The following is a 15,590-nucleotide window of genomic DNA, read 5'->3' on the forward strand; positions in this document are numbered from 1 at the left end:
AGAACTTTTTGGAAAATTCTATGAATCAATCTTTATCTTTTGTTAGCCATTTATAAGCTACATTCATTCTAATGAAATCCACTAAAAATTACCTAGAAAACAAGAGAAAAAATGAAAAACCGCTTATATTAATCATAATATGAAAAATGCTACTATTGATCATTTGATTTCAACATTAACATTTTTGTTCTCTTTTAAATCAGTAAATCTCTTGATCAAGTGAGTTTCATATAAAAGCAGCAATTGGCCAAAGCCTGTATTGTTACAATTTTCAACCAAAAGGAAGAGCAACAATACTGTTAATCTCAAACTGCTATACATGAGAATGAAAATGTAGCCAACAAAAACTTATGGCTGATCTTGGAACTTTTTCTTTGTCATCTAAGAAACAAAATGGAAATGACTAACTAAGCTGCCAAGATTGTTGTCCAAAATCATATGGATGAGCAACTATATGCTGGCGAGCTTATGAACCCTGTGTTAGTTGTACGGAATGATTTTTCGAAAATGTCAACTACTTTACTTTCCACTGCTGCACATTTTTCCATCTCGACCTTCCTCTGAATACTTGCCAGGTATCCAACAATGGCAAACATAGGCGGTCGACGTTCCATTACGGGCTGATCAAGTTTTCAATCACATACACAAATGTGAAGATTAGTATTTGGTTGCAAAAAGAAATCAACTAGTGACATACTTCAAAGGGAGTTTCTATATCAGACAAGAGTGTCCTTCCTGCTATTTACCTGTATGCAAAGGGTGATAATATCAGCACAGCGAGAGAGAACCTTGGAAGATAATGTTTCTTTAATGTCAGGATCAATAATCTCATCTAGATTCCCACAGTCGTGAAGCTGAAATGACGCCCATCTCGATAGAGATTGCTCCATCCCTGGTCTCAAACTGTGTGACAAGAAGCAAAGTATTCATAATTTGGAAATAGATAAAGGATGAGAAAAGGTATAAGAGACAACTAAGAGGTAGGCTATGGCATACTCATTCGGTTTCTTTCCGGTTATAAGCTCCAAAAACAAAACTCCAAATGCATACACATCACTTTTGGTATAATCAATCCCATATTGGCCATATTCAGGTGCAAAGTAGGCAGTGTCAGCAATAGTAATTTGAGCAGCCTGTTTTCATCAGTATTTAATTAAACCAAGTAGTTCCCAAGCACTTGCAGGGAATAAAGAAGTTGGATGAAGACAATAACAAGAAAGACAGACAGCGTTTCTAGATGTCAATGAGTAACTCAGCAGTTAAAAGATTATGGCAAAATTGAACACCCCTTCCATTATTTTTTGTTCATGAAAAGGTTGTACTGTTCCGATTACCGTCTCAAGAATTTTCGTGATTTATCATATTTGTCAAATGCTAAGCATATTACTCCTCAAAAAAATATGTTCCAAGTATATTCAGGCTGTAGCTTGCCTTGATTTTAACTCTATTGCTTACAAGAGGCTTCAAAACAGACAAACCACAGTCACAAATCTTTGGCATCAATTCTTCATCAAGCAAGATGTTGGCGGCCTTCAAATTGCAGTGAGCAAATGGTGGGAAAAAGGCATTATGCAAGTAACTGAAAATGAAGAAAAACAACGATGATAACCCCGGAAAATAAAAGCTGTTTTGGAGCGTTAGACAAAGAAATACATAAAAGTTAGTGGTATAAATATGCACTTGAGAAAATTTGAAATTGCTCAACAACAGAGGTTAGAAAGCCACATTCTCCAAGCAAGTTGTTAGATCTGAAGACTCATTCCTGATTATAGATGTACTTACTCCAAAGCCTTGGCAACTCCATGAGCAATTTGGACTCGGACACTCCAGGATAGAGGGTTGTGTGCTACACTGTGTAGAGCATCGTCAAGGGACAGATTCCTGACATAATCATAGGCTAGTAAATGCGCCCCATTCTCTACACTGTATCCCAAAAGACTAACAATGTTGGGGTGCCTCAAACGGGAAACAGTGCAGACCACATCCAAAAAATATTGTTCTTCTGTGAAAGAGAGTGCCACCATATCAACCCTTTTCACAGCCAAAATCTGGTCCAAAAGATAAATGTATTTAGATTTCTACTTCGTGTACACCTGCAATCGAATATGGGTATCATTTTGAAAAGTAAATTAGTAATACTGATTCGAGTGTGCTCATTATACTTGGCCATCAGGAAATTCAGCTTTATAGACAGAACCAAGAGATCCCTCTCCAAGAAGGTTTTCTTCGCTGTACATGTTAGTGGCGGATTCAAGCTCTGCCACAGTGTAAGCTTTTGTTTTTCCTGGGAAACTGGTTCTCTCAGAGAAACTTCTGCTATATCCCCTCTCAGTTCTAGCACAACAAGTAGGACAGGCACGATTCGGACCGCCAACTACGACTGGAGAACTGAGAGACAAGATATGGGGGCTCCCATCCGGTGCAGTGGAATAACCGTCTATCACAACACAAATAGAGAAAAACATCAAACATGCAAAGAAGACAGTAATTGGAAAAGCCAAAACCAACAGTTCAAAGCCAGAATTGGTTTAATTTCTTAGTAAAAAATTGATACCAAAATGAATGATGTCTGTAAAGATAAAGGCATTCATACATAACCAAATGACTGGAAACAAGTAGATAAATATATTCAATGATAGTATTTTCCCCTACTCCTTAAATGGTGAGAGGGAAACATTCATTTAATACTAAATTTCGTTGAAACGTAATTTTTTGTTCTCAAAATTTTAAAAACTCAAGAAATAAGAAAGTGGAAAAAACTCAATCATTAGGTTCATTATCTTCACGTCTTTTGAAATCTTGTTGGTAAAACCATAAATTTCAATATATTGAACCTTCCAGAACATAAAGAAAATGTTAGAATACATACAGCCAAAAAGGCAGTACGAATATAGGAAAAAATGTAGCGATCAAATGGCACTGAAGTCAGTCAAAACTTGTCATGAATGATCCGTGGATTCATTGATTAATCTTTCGTTTTAAGATATCTATGTAATTTATTTATGTGTAATTATGCTTCACCATATACATTCCAAAATTAAATTCGAGAATGTAGCAGTAGTCTCTATTTATTCACCCTAAGAATGCAACCGCAAATACCATATGAGAAGATCATTCACCTTCAGCTTTGCTGACTGGAAGACACATGGCGATGTGCTTCATGCTCCTTTGCTTTGCACATATTTGTGTCTTGCAGATTGCAACGAAGAGAGCTGCAAAGATTATTGCAAAACCACCTCCACCAGCCATCATAGCTATTCCACCGGGACCCAATCTTTCCCTCCCTTTCCCAACCTTTTTCTTGTAGGGACATTTCTCAATGATGATTGGTTCTGTTAATTGAGGGTTACTATTGTTTTGTGTCAAAGGTGTTGTTTCCACAGACAAATCCCAGGGTGGAGAGTTACTTAAATCGAACCTATTTCCCGCAATCCTAATGAGATTGTGGTTTAGGCAAAAGAAATAAACAAATCCATTAAAAATAAAATAAACAAAAAGAAACTTAGAGCTAACTAATAACTAGTTTAGGCAAAAGAAAGTCCCCAACTGGTAAGAGATTAAAAACCTCACCATAAATTTGGGATTGTCTTAAAATGCTCTGGAATAATGCCACTAAAGTAATTGTCTTGGATGTTCCTAGAAAGTTTAATGAGAGTTAAAAGGTTGCATAGTGACACAAGTTGAAATTCAGTAGAAAGGTAACGGAAAAACATACAAATCAGTTAATGGAAGGTCAGATAAGTAGGAAACTGGTCCTGTGAATTTGTTTTTTTGCAAGAACCTAATATGCTAGATATTAATGAAATCAATAATTTGTTTTAAGTGATGTATAAAGAAGAAGAAATAATTCGCCAGAAAAAACCCACAGCCTATTGAGATTAGTCAGAGAAGCAAATGAACTTGATAAATCTCCGGTGAGCTCGTTGTATGACAGATCCCTGTACAATAAGAACAATAAATGGTTAAAACAGCCTGACCAAAAGGTATCTGTTGGTTATAGCTCAACAGATAACTTATACTTGATTAACTTCAATCTCATTAAATTAAAAAAAATGGATTAAGGTCTGACAAAAAAAAATAAGAAAATATGTTATATTCACCACCATCAACATATTAGTTCAAGATGCCAATAATGGAGGTCATTCCATTAATTACCTACACTCACTATGAGCGAGAAAATATTTAGTCCGTATCCTGTTTCTTGGTCATGGAAAATCTTATTGGCTTATACTAGGAAAATTAACCAAATCCTTTTACTTCCATTTAAGAAGAAATAAGACATATAGTGGAAAAAAAAACATACATCTCCACAAGATTTTGTAAGCCAGAAAAAACATTCCCAATGGGGCCAGATAGGGCATTATGGCTTAGATTCCTGCACATATAAGATTAAAGAAACATTAAGATACGCACTTACAAGACTAGAGGTAAAGTATGAAGGAATCTGCCTCAAATAGTAATATGCCATGTTACTACATATAATTAAAGAAACAAACATAAACACTAAGAAAACAGGCATGTGACTAAAGCAAAACTTGTAACTTACATATTAATGATATTCGGGGGTAAGCCACAAGGAATTTCACCCAGAATTGTATTGGAACTGACATCCCTGATGAAAAAAAGTCAAAGAAATGATTTTTCGATTGAGCTGTAATCAAAGAAAGTGGTTACATGCTTACAGTTGCTTCAAATTATGAAGAAGATAAAGCTGATCTCCAAGATTTCCAGAAAGGTTTAGTCTATTAAGTGTACTGCATAAAAGGAAAACCTCTAAGTTGCCAATACGAAGACAAAGTCAAAGTAACAATGGTGAGTGAGTTAAGTAGATTACAGGTTTATGACAGATGAACCAACACAAAACACCCCAGTCCACGTTCCATCGCAAGGATCCCCACCATCTTTTCTCCATCCTTTAAGCACAGGTGGGTAGTTTAGGGTACTATACAGATCGAGAAGAGCTATAACTGTACAGCGTAAAGTTAAGTCAAGTACAGGGCATTGGAAGGCTAAATATAATTCAGAATTCACAAATTAAAATCACTTTTGTTACGTTTAAAGTCACCCTAGAACAAACCTTCCATCCCTCAAAAGCAATGCAATGTATAATTTTAGACGATTAAATGCACTTTTCAAGTGATTTTGATCATTTTGATCAACACACACATAGTCAGATCATTTCTTTATTTCAATCCCTTTTTCCCTCCTTCGTATTTCCTAATTTAATTCTCCAAGAAACTAACAGAGAAAAGTTCAATCAAGAATACAAAAAACGAGAAGATTATTAGGTTTACCATCTAGGGGGTCTGTAAAGCACTGAACGGCTGAAGTCAGGATTGTCAAGAAGACAAAGACATTGAAATACTGTAAGGGACGGAGGAGCTGGGCCATTTCTTGAGAGATCGTTGATCACTAATACAAAACTAAAGGGACAGAATTCAGAAAACAAAGAGACATTTTATAGCAAACCCTAATGGAAATGCTTTTCTTAAATTTTCCCAAACTGTAAAGAACGCCCAAAGGATCGAGAGAAATTGATTGAGTGAAGATAAACTGAAACAATGGCAATGGAGAAGACGAAGTTCTTGAGTACGGATCACAACTGATGAGCTGGCGTCCACGTAAGCTAAATCCGTTAAAGTCGTTGAGACCACGTGTATTTCACACTCGACCATTTTTATACGTATATTCAATTCTTCCCTCTGCTTAACAAAAATTGTCGAATGTATGAGTTCAAAATAATACAGTAAATTTTTTATTTTTAATTTTAATGATAGGTGCGAAATTTATCTGTGTCTATTATTATTCATCATTCAACAATTTATTATGCAGTTACGTTATTTACGATTACTTCTTTTCATATATATATATATATACTTTGGGGGACTCAAAAGATAAAAGAATATATATCTTAAGAAAATTTGTGTGTTTTTTAATTCAATTTAGAATGGATTTTTCCCTTCATTTTATGATTAAAAGAATTAAGTATATATATATATATAGTTGAATTACACTAGAGACGTTTATAGGAATTTAATTGGTACATGTAAAAATTTCGTTAGTTTTATTTTTGTAACATAAAAATATCACCATCAAATTTGTTTATAACAATCTCACCATTCAAACAATTTTTCATGTTTTGCTTAACCACACGTACCTTTAGGATATACTAATTTAGGCACTTGAGAGTTGTTTACAAATTTAAAATTTGTTTAAAAATAAATCAAATTATAGGAAAATTCAGATATTATTTGACAATGTATCAATCTATCGTGTCTATTATCGATGGAATCTGAAACTTTGTTGTATTTTATAAATATTTTCAATAGTTTTATCATTTACGATAATTTTCCTAAAATGAATCTATTTCCAAATAGATAAATTTACCATTCACATTAGTGTATCAAAAGAAATATAGAAGTTGGAATCTTTATCGAAAGAAATATATTCTAGGACACCAAAATAAAGCGACACAAAAACTTTGCTCAAAAGTATATTACTCAATTTGATTTACATGATACGAAACTAAAACTATCTATACATGAGACAAAGAAGGTTCTTACTAAAGACACTAATACACATGAAGGATATTAGTCAATGAAAAATCAACTAGCCTTCTGAGTAGAAGAATAACTACATGCTGGAGAACTTACAAAGCCAGTGTTGGTAGAACGAAAAGATTTCTCAAAAGGGTTGACTTCAGTTTCATCTGATGCAACACGTTTCATCATTTCCATCTTTCTTTCGAGATTTGTTAGATGTTCCACTATTTCAGACATTGGTGGTCGAAATTCCTTGACGGGCTGATCATCCATAGTTGAAACGCATAAGAGACTTAGGAAAAGATTGTGTATAATATAAGACTAGCGTGTTTAAGTTTTTGAATTTAGTATTAAGATTGTGTTTACTAAATGTTTATGCAAAAAGATATCAATAGGTCTTTAAACTTTTAAGTTATATACCTTATTCAACTTTCAATTCTTCTAGAGGCTATCAATCCTTAATTACTATATTAATCCAACATGCTATACCATCAAATGCTTGATGCTACTTGAAATCAGTCTACCAAAATATTTAAAATGTTTAACAATGGTAGAATTGCATTATTAGACATGAACAAATTACCTGTATACAAAGGGAGACAATATCGACAAAACTTGAGAGAGCCTGGCAGGAAAATGTTCCTTTGATGCTTGGATCAACCATTTGTTCTAAACTCGTTTTGACATGAAGCTGAGATGAAGCCCATTTCACCAACAATTGCTCTTTCCTCGGTTTCAAACTGAGTAAGAATAAAATTATTTACTGAGACAGCAACAAGAGTTTGAATAGAAAGAGAAAACGAAGAGTAGTTTGGATGAATTTTACTTGTCATATGGTTTTCTCCCTGTGACAAGCTCCAAAAGCAACACTCCAAAAGAATACACATCACTTCTCGTATTATCAAATACTGGCTGGCCATGTTCAGGTGCAAGGTAGCCTCTATCGCCACTGACAATCTCAGAAGCCTGTTTTCATCAGTATTTTCATATGAAAAAATACCATAAGTTAACAATGAGAAGCTTAAAATTGTAGAAGTGGATATTCACAGCACCCCTGTCTAGTTTATAAACAAGGTTTCTCTTTCAAAAAGCATATTGTCAATAATATTTTACCTTCGTTTTAATTCTATTGCTCACGAGTGGCCTGAAAACAGACAGCCCACAATCACAAATACGAGGCATCAGTTCTTCATCCAGTAAGATATTGGCAGCCTTTAGATTGCAGTGAGCAAATGGAGGGAAAAAACTTGTATGCAGATAACTGAAAACCCGAAAGGAAAACAGTTTTAAACCCTCAAGTATACAACTATCAATGAAAATCTTGTCTCAAGGTAAGAGAGTGGTTTTTGAAGGATTGAACCAGATATTTTACACATCACAAAGAATAAGGGTAAGTTTAGCATTTAGAGTAACTTGTAGTTTTTTCAAAATATTTATAGAAAAGAAAAGGTATAAAAATATCAACGGTATAAACCGTGGAATTCCTATTAAGTCAGCCAAACTAAGTTTTAAAAGAATATTTTGCATATAGAATGCAGAATCACAGATGAACTAAAGGTCTTTGGCTTTCTTAAGTTTGGAGGACTCCTAGTCAGTCCAAGTTCAGACAATATGAACTTGATGATCAAATAATTTACTTACTCTAAAGCCCTAGCAACTCCAAGAGCAATTTGGAGGCGGACAGTCCATGACAGAGGCATGTATGCTTCACAGTGTAAAGCTTCGTCAAGAGAAAGATTTCGAACGTATTCATATCCGAGTATATGTTGTCCATGCTCTACACAATATCCAATCAGCGAAATGATGTTTGGGTGCCTCAAACGGGAAGCAGTCCATACCACATCCAGAAATTGCTCTTCTTCTGTAAACGAGAGCATTCCCATGTCGATATTTTTCACAGCCAAAACCTGGTTAGGAATTAGAAGTCAGAAAAAAGTTCATAGAAATTCAGGAAATTCAGGTCAAACTTTGCTTGTATTGGGATCATATTTACTTGACCATCGGGAAATTCAGCCCTATAAACAGCACCAAGAGATCCCTCTCCTAGAAGATTCTCTTGACTAAAGTTGTTAGTAGCGGATTGAAGCTCTGCCAGAGCGTAAACTTTTGTTCTCACTAGGAGCCTGCATCTCTTTGAGAAACCTTTTCTTCCAGATACTTTCTCGGTTCTCGTGTGATTTAATAAAGGTATAGGCCTTGGAACACCCCTCAGTTGAGAACCCAAGGGAAAGTTTTGGGAGTCTTCTGGTGCAGCAGACGAATCATCTATGACATAAAAGAACTGCTTAATATCTGTACAAGAAATTCTAGTCTAGAGCCAGAGGCATGCTTGTCATTGATAGAACAAAGACCTATGGGTTTTCTTTTTTGAAAAAAATATTCAATTAGTTGTAAGAATTAGCTAATAAGCTTCGATCTAGTTATAGTTAAAGAGCACCAAGATCCCAAATGAAGACATCTGGCAATGGAAGAGCAAAAATCTGCAAGAACCTTATAAGGAAAAGGATTCACCTTCAGCTTTGTCCAGAGGAAGAGAACAGGGTAATATATTCCCAATCTTCAAATTTATGTTATTTTCATGCACTTTCTTCATGGCAAATACGATAAAGAGAGCTGCAAAGGTTACAACTAGTGTTAACCCACCAACCAGGAGAACAATTCCACCAGGACCAAGCCTTTTCTTCTCATGCCCGACTACACTCCGAGAGGGATAATTCTGGATGGCGTTTGACTTGGTTGTTGGAGGACCACTGATGTTCTGCACCATAGGTGTTTTTTCTAGGGGAAAGTCCCAGGGCGGAGAATTGACTTGTGGACGAAACCTATTGCCCCCAATCCTAAACAGAGGCCAAGTGGAATTTTCTTGAGTAAACTTCATGGTCAGTTTAGGCAAAAGAAATTGACCACCAACAGTTGAAATTTTAAAAGATTACCACAAATTTGGAATATTTCTAAAATTTTCTGGAATAATGCCACTAAAATAATTGTCTTGGATGTTCCTGAAAGAAAAAGAGATACGTGAGTGAATACAAAAATAGCTAGATGAACTAAGTCAGATTCTACACACGACGGAGAAAATGAAACCGTGGAAAACATACAAGTCAATTAATGGAAGGTGAGACAAGTAGGCAACTGATCCAGTGAATTTGTTCTTCTGCAAGAACCTAAACTAGATAGCATTAATGTGATAAGTAGTTGTTCAAATTCTTGAACTAAGAAAGAAGAAGAAATAATCAAATGGAAGAAACTCACAGTCTAGTGATGTTTGTCAGGGAACCAAATGAACTTGGCAAATCTCCAGTAAAGTCATTATATGATAAATCCCTGTGAATGAGGAATATACAATCGTTGAATCTCTTGATCAAAAAGGATTGTATGTAAAAATTTAAATACCCCAAAGTATTATGAGTTAATCTGAATACAAGACTCGAATTGTAGAAAAGATCAATGGAGTTTTGTTGAGGTAAATAAGAATGACATGCAGTGAGAAGCAAATGAGCCGTTAACTTGATAGAATAGTCGGTTCATATCAGTTCAATTTAAAGGCAGAAATAGCATTAATAGAGAAGAAAGAAGCGTACATCTCTCTCAAATTCTGTAAACCAGTGAATACATTCCCAATCACACCAGATAGAGTATTATGGCTAAGATTTCTGCATGCAGAAGAATATGAATAAAGAACCAAGGGCCATTAAACATTAACCCTACGATAGTCAAATATCAACTTACAGATGTCGGAGATTTCCCATGTAAGATAAAGTATGTGGAATATTTTGGCTTAAATGGTTGAATGCCATATTTCTGCAACATATAAGAATTTTACTAGATCTATTAATTGGAGAAACTGGGTACATGCCCTTTTCAAATAGAAAATCAACCCTCTAAGTAAAAAACAGACTATGAATGAAAGAAACAGCACATGCAACTTACATATGAGTCACATTAGGAGGCAAGTTGTGAGGAATTTCACCCGTAAGTCTATTAGAGCTAACATCCCTAGAGAGAAGATTAAACAGACGTAATCATACCGTAATTAGCAGCATTGGAAATTGCTCGATTAGCCGAAAAAATTAACTTACAATTGCTTCAAATCAATCAGGTTGCTGAGCTGCCCTCCAAGAGTCCCAGTGAGATTTAGTCCATGGAGTTTACTGCAGATTTAGTCCATGCTTCGATCAAAGAAGGAACCATAATATCAAGAATAAGCATATGATGCATAGTTCAAGGCAAAATTAAGTCATTACAGGTATATTACGGAAGAACCGGAGCAAGACACTCCAGTCCATGATTCCTCACAAGGATCTCCACCTTCTTTTCTCCATCCTTTAAGCTCTAGTGGATAGTTCATAGCACTATACAAATCCTGAAGAGCTCTAACTGTACATACACATTATCGATTCATCAAGAACAAAATAACTAGAAAGCTTTGAAATACAACAATTTTCATATAACCTCCTCAAGATAGATTATAATCAGGAAGCTATCAGAAATGTCAAGAAACTATAACCAGAAAAGCCGGTGTTCTTTTTCCGATATTCTTGTTCCTAAAACAAAGCCAAAAAACTAAAATTAACAGCCTACATTCAAACAATAAAGATGTATTAGGAACAGTTACCATCCGGCGGATTAGTGAACGCCCGAGCAAGTGAAGTCAGAATCGTGAAATAGACAAAGACAGTAAAATACGTAAACAGACGCTGTTGGAGCATTTCTCCAAAAAACGACAGAGTCGAGTTTGATGTTCTCTGTTTTCATGGAACAAAGAATCAAGAAGATTAAACCAAAGAAGAAGTCAGCAGAACGAAATTCCAAGTTAGAATAGAAACCTACAAGAAGATTCAGAGTAAGAAATTAAAGCGTTTCTTGTTACTCTTTCTTTCTCGGTAGCCAAACGTGCTTCCAACAGGAAAAATAGCGGCATGAAAAGTCCTTCAGAGGAAGGAAGTTAGGGTTTGGAAATTGTACCTGAGAGTGAGAAAGAGGGAGAGCAAAAGGAAGAGATCTGTAACGGACGCGAGTGAAGTGTGAAAAAACTTGCCTGCAGAAAATCGTTCACTGTTGAGGCGATGAAGACGACGAAGTTTTTGTAATTGTGGCAATTTGATGAGCTGGCGTCCACGTCGGCTAAAACGGTTAGACCGTTGGAAAATGTTGAAAACTATTAAACTTTTCAACCTACCTTTTTTTTATTATTATTTTCATAATCGCTAAGCTTGAGTGTCTAATTTCGTGAAAGTTCAATTTTATAATTAAAAGTTCGAGAGTAATGTTTTTTTATGGTGTGATTTTGATATAAAGTAATTGATTTTATTAAATTTTGAAGTAATTTTATGAATTTTATGTTTAGAAAAAGTAATGTTTGAAAAGTAATATTGTAATTAATTTTTATTTACTATCTATAATTATTATATTCGATTTAGGAATTATAATGTATAATTTAAAAAAATACATTTTCAAATATATAATAATCAACTGAAATGATTTTACAAATAAAATTATGTATAATTATAAATACTATTAAAACGGATGTTTGATATCCGCATTCCGGCTGTCTCAACACCTAGCGTGTATTGGCCTGAACTCAATAGTGTAGTTCTGTCCCAAGCTATGGCGGAATCGGCTTTCAGGCAAACCAATGAACCGGACGATGAAGAAGAAGACTACATGGGCGACCTCTCTAAGTTGCTTCCTCCAGAAGATACTACCTCTTCCAAATCCATATTCAGAAAGGTAACAACTACTGTCTTTGCTTTAACTCTTCGACACGGATTTGCTGTTTCATTTCATCTAAATTCTAGGGTTAGATACTTTATTGATTTTTTTTATTATTTTTTTTCTAGGGCTCTAATTTAAATTTGATTACAGGTTGCTGCTAATAAAACCCCTGTTGTTCAATCATCGAATAAGAAACCGAAAACCTTCAATTGGCAAGAACAGCGCAGACGGGATAGAGAACGGAAACAACACGAAGAGGATGAACAGACATTGGCTAGAATAGAGGCTCCGATTCCACAATCCAACATTGGGTTTAAATTGTTGAAGCAGATGGGGTACACTCCTGGGGCAGCTTTAGGCAAGGAGGGTTCCGGACTTGCAGAGCCTGTGGGACTTGAGATTCGACGGTCGCGAGCTGGAATTGGCAGGCTAGATCCGATTAAAGAGAAGGTGAAGCAAGAAGAGATTAGAGCTGAGAAAAAGAGGAGCCATCAGGAGGCCTTGATGGAGGAATTTGGGTCTCGACAGAAGTTGCAATGGAGAAGTCGAAGAATTGTGGTCAATTACAACAAGGCCAAAGCAGCACTTGATCAATTGGAGAATAAGGAAGTTGTGGAGCCAGAGAAGGACAATGAGGAGGAAGGAGAACAAGAAGAAGAGGAGGAAGAGATTATAACCGAAGAGGTACAGTTCTTTTCTGCAAACTTCACCATCCTCCTCCCCCATTTAGTTTCAAATAAAGCTTCTCTGTTTTCTATGATATTGGTTGGTCTAAAAGGGAGAATTGTTGATCATTTACTTGCATAGTATGAAATTGATTCGAATTCTGATATTGGAGTTGGTTAACATCGTATTACCCTATAATTGACCATTGACTATCATAGTTTGAAATTGATTTGAGTTATAGACAGGCATCCTTGTGATATTGGCCTCTCGTCAAGCTCTATGTTTTTCTTTAGGGTGACAATTTTTTTTTTTTTTTTTTTTTTTGTAATTAACGTCAGGTCTTATTGTTATTGCCTTGAGTCCCTTCCTAGTGGGCTTCCTTTTTGTGGGCTTGTTTTTAGATGTCACTGTAATTTTCCATTCTTTCTTAATGAAAGTTCGATTACAATAGGAAAAAGGTAAACTTAGGAGCGTCTAGAGAGTTGCAGTTTTAGCATGAACTAAGTTGCAATGCTTTGGTGAAGGGAATCCCATAAATGCCTATCAAACTGTGGTGTAGTTTTTTCCCCCTTTTTAATGGTGTTTACAGGGTACTTGATTGTCAATGCTCTGATCAATTGAACGCCTTTCGTGATTTTTATTTCTTGGATCTTTTTTCTTGACTGTTTATTGGAAGCGTGTGGTGGATGCTAACAAAAAAAAAAAGTCATCTGTAGGATGAAAATCTTGGTTGATCGAACCAGTTTTATTTAAGCCCCTTTAATAACTATTTGGTTTTTTGAGTTTTGAAAATTAAGCTTATAAGTTATAAACAACACTACATCTACCAATTGATTTCTCCATTTTGTTATCTACTTTTTAGGAATGTTTTAAAAAACCAAGTCAAGTGTTGAAAACTAAAAAAACTAGTTGTTAAATCCTTGTTTCTATTTTTGGAATTTAGCTAAGAATACAAATAGTTGTGTTTTTAGAATTAGGCTAAGAATACAAATCTATAGTTAGGAAGGATGATTACCATGGTAAATAAGTCTGTAAGAAAACAAGCATAATCTTTACTAGCCGAAGGGAGATTGGAGAGCCTCCCGCTACTCTCATCTCCTCATAAAATGATTAATTAATTGTTCAAAAGATACCCTCCTCTCACAGTTAACTTGCTAAACAACCCTCCACAAACTTGGCCATCTAAATAACCCAATACCAAAGAGGCCCACACACATTGCGTAGAGAGGAAACTTGTAGACTTCAATAACTTTAGAACTCAAAAACATATTTGTACAACCTATATAACAAATGAAATGATGTTTAAGTAAATCTGTTATCACAAAATTAAGTTTTATCATTTATGTGCGTTCAATATCTTTTATGACAAAACTCCTTTTCTAGACCTAATGACCTGCCTTACACAATAATCTCACTCTTTTTAAATCAAATGAGCTTTTGCTTGGGAATTGGAATAAAATAGTTCTGTGATGGATCCAGGATTTGGAGGAAATTTTGATGAAACTGAGAGATGAACATCGATATTGCCTTTTCTGTGGATACCAGGTGAGTGTATTACACAAATCTTTAAAGAGAATTGTTGAAGCTTGTGGCATTTTACTTACCCTAACATCATTCTGCTGTTGATGCCAGTATGACTCAATGGATTCCCTCCTATCTAACTGCCCTGGAATTAGTGAAGATGATCACTGAACTAACTTCCTTTCCCTCCAAACGGTTTGCTGGAGATGGGATTTTTGGAAGTCGGCCGAATGGAAGAACCACCGTAAAATAAACAAGGACATAATGCAACCATGAAGTGCTTAAAACGGTGTTTTTAGGTACTTTTTTAGGTCATCCCTGCCACGTCCTTTGTTGTTAACGAGTTCCCCCTTCCTGTCGAGGGTTGCATCATGTGCTTTAGTATGCCTTTTTTGTCAATGTTCTCAACACAAACGGCATAATCTCTCAGAAAGCAATCCGACCTGAAGTTGCTGTTTGGAAGTCGGAATAGCAATGCTCCACTTCTAGAATTACCTGTCCTAGTCAATGGATAGCTGGACATTGAGAAAGTTTGTTCAGATTGAGGCATAGAAGTAGGAGTTCAGGACACCAATTCTGCTTTATACAATCAATACTTGGGCCAAGCTCCTTCCTGTTTGTGTCCTTTTTAGTGCAAAATATGACAGAATTTGAACTGTAACGTTGAATTTGAGTTTCCTGACAGCTTCTCGCACAAATTTGGCGGGTAAGTTTTCTGTGAAGTGACTTCTGAATATTCTTTAAAAGGGTATCTTAATTTATTCAAACTTAGTGAATTAATCTTTTTGTGGTATTCTGAATTGAACGAGCTTCTCCGCTTTTTATTGCATAAATAATGGTTAGTTGCTTGGTGAATCCGGTGGCTGCTTGATTTTTTCTTTTAAGAACAATGATATGAAAATTTGTCACAAATTTACCCGTCTTTAAGTTTGTTTTTTTTTTCACATGGGTTGTGATTATCACCGAGTTAGGTTTCACTTCAATAAAAGAATACAGGATTTTTCTCATTTTTTTATGTTTAGTTATGAGGGTGGAAATTTTAACAAACTTGAACAAATGACTTTTAAGAACCTATTCTTTAATTAATCTTTAAAAAGTAGAATTTTTAATAGGGAATAAATGTTTTGACGGGGTTTTTTTAATGGT

General features: G+C 35.3%; 3 protein-coding genes across 6 annotated transcripts; 1 reads left to right on the forward strand and 2 right to left on the reverse strand.

Annotated features, from left to right (window-relative positions):
* Nucleotides 1–162: 162 nt before the first annotated feature.
* LOC103486781 (protein STRUBBELIG-RECEPTOR FAMILY 2-like) lies at nt 163–5,442 on the reverse strand. Of its 3 annotated transcripts, none has more exons than XM_051084039.1 (15): nt 5,295–5,442; nt 4,835–4,913; nt 4,683–4,754; nt 4,547–4,612; nt 4,304–4,375; nt 3,867–3,938; nt 3,716–3,781; nt 3,571–3,636; nt 3,120–3,433; nt 2,163–2,437; nt 1,783–2,048; nt 1,432–1,579; nt 997–1,133; nt 747–903; nt 163–620 (listed from the first exon to the last, which is right to left on the reverse strand). In XM_051084039.1, the coding sequence occupies exons 1-15, from the start codon at nt 5,389–5,391 to the stop codon at nt 435–437; spliced, it is 2,073 nt and encodes a 690-aa protein (XP_050939996.1). In that variant the 5' UTR covers nt 5,392–5,442; the 3' UTR covers nt 163–434. The 3 variants fall into 3 exon arrangements, with proteins under 3 accessions (XP_050939996.1, XP_050939994.1, XP_016899637.2); XM_051084037.1 differs by having other exon boundaries at nt 4,835–4,967; nt 5,295–5,441; XM_017044148.2 differs by lacking the exon at nt 3,716–3,781 and having other exon boundaries at nt 4,835–4,967; nt 5,295–5,441.
* On the reverse strand, nt 5,363–11,598 carry LOC103486780 (protein STRUBBELIG-RECEPTOR FAMILY 2). Of its 2 annotated transcripts, XM_017044147.2 has the most exons (18): nt 11,508–11,598; nt 11,158–11,287; nt 10,787–10,919; nt 10,622–10,693; nt 10,473–10,538; nt 10,272–10,343; nt 10,124–10,195; nt 9,795–9,866; nt 9,641–9,706; nt 9,476–9,541; nt 9,054–9,379; nt 8,536–8,807; nt 8,184–8,449; nt 7,656–7,803; nt 7,369–7,508; nt 7,126–7,282; nt 6,654–6,803; nt 5,363–5,702 (listed from the first exon to the last, which is right to left on the reverse strand). In XM_017044147.2, the coding sequence occupies exons 2-18, from the start codon at nt 11,249–11,251 to the stop codon at nt 5,439–5,441; spliced, it is 2,436 nt and encodes an 811-aa protein (XP_016899636.2). In that variant the 5' UTR covers nt 11,252–11,287; nt 11,508–11,598; the 3' UTR covers nt 5,363–5,438. The 2 variants fall into 2 exon arrangements, with proteins under 2 accessions (XP_016899636.2, XP_008443075.2); XM_008444853.3 differs by lacking the exon at nt 5,363–5,702 and having other exon boundaries at nt 6,464–6,803; nt 11,508–11,596.
* A 468-nt stretch (nt 11,599–12,066) lies between these two features.
* LOC103486779 (uncharacterized) lies at nt 12,067–15,237 on the forward strand. The gene is made up of 4 exons (XM_008444851.3): nt 12,067–12,272; nt 12,408–12,941; nt 14,403–14,468; nt 14,556–15,237. The coding sequence occupies exons 1-4, from the start codon at nt 12,069–12,071 to the stop codon at nt 14,613–14,615; spliced, it is 864 nt and encodes a 287-aa protein (XP_008443073.2). The 5' UTR covers nt 12,067–12,068; the 3' UTR covers nt 14,616–15,237.
* Nucleotides 15,238–15,590: the final 353 nt, after the last annotated feature.

The sequence above is a fragment of the Cucumis melo genome, chromosome 4 (genome assembly GCF_025177605.1).
Source record: "Cucumis melo cultivar AY chromosome 4, USDA_Cmelo_AY_1.0, whole genome shotgun sequence".
Lineage (NCBI taxonomy): Eukaryota > Viridiplantae > Streptophyta > Magnoliopsida > Cucurbitales > Cucurbitaceae > Cucumis > Cucumis melo.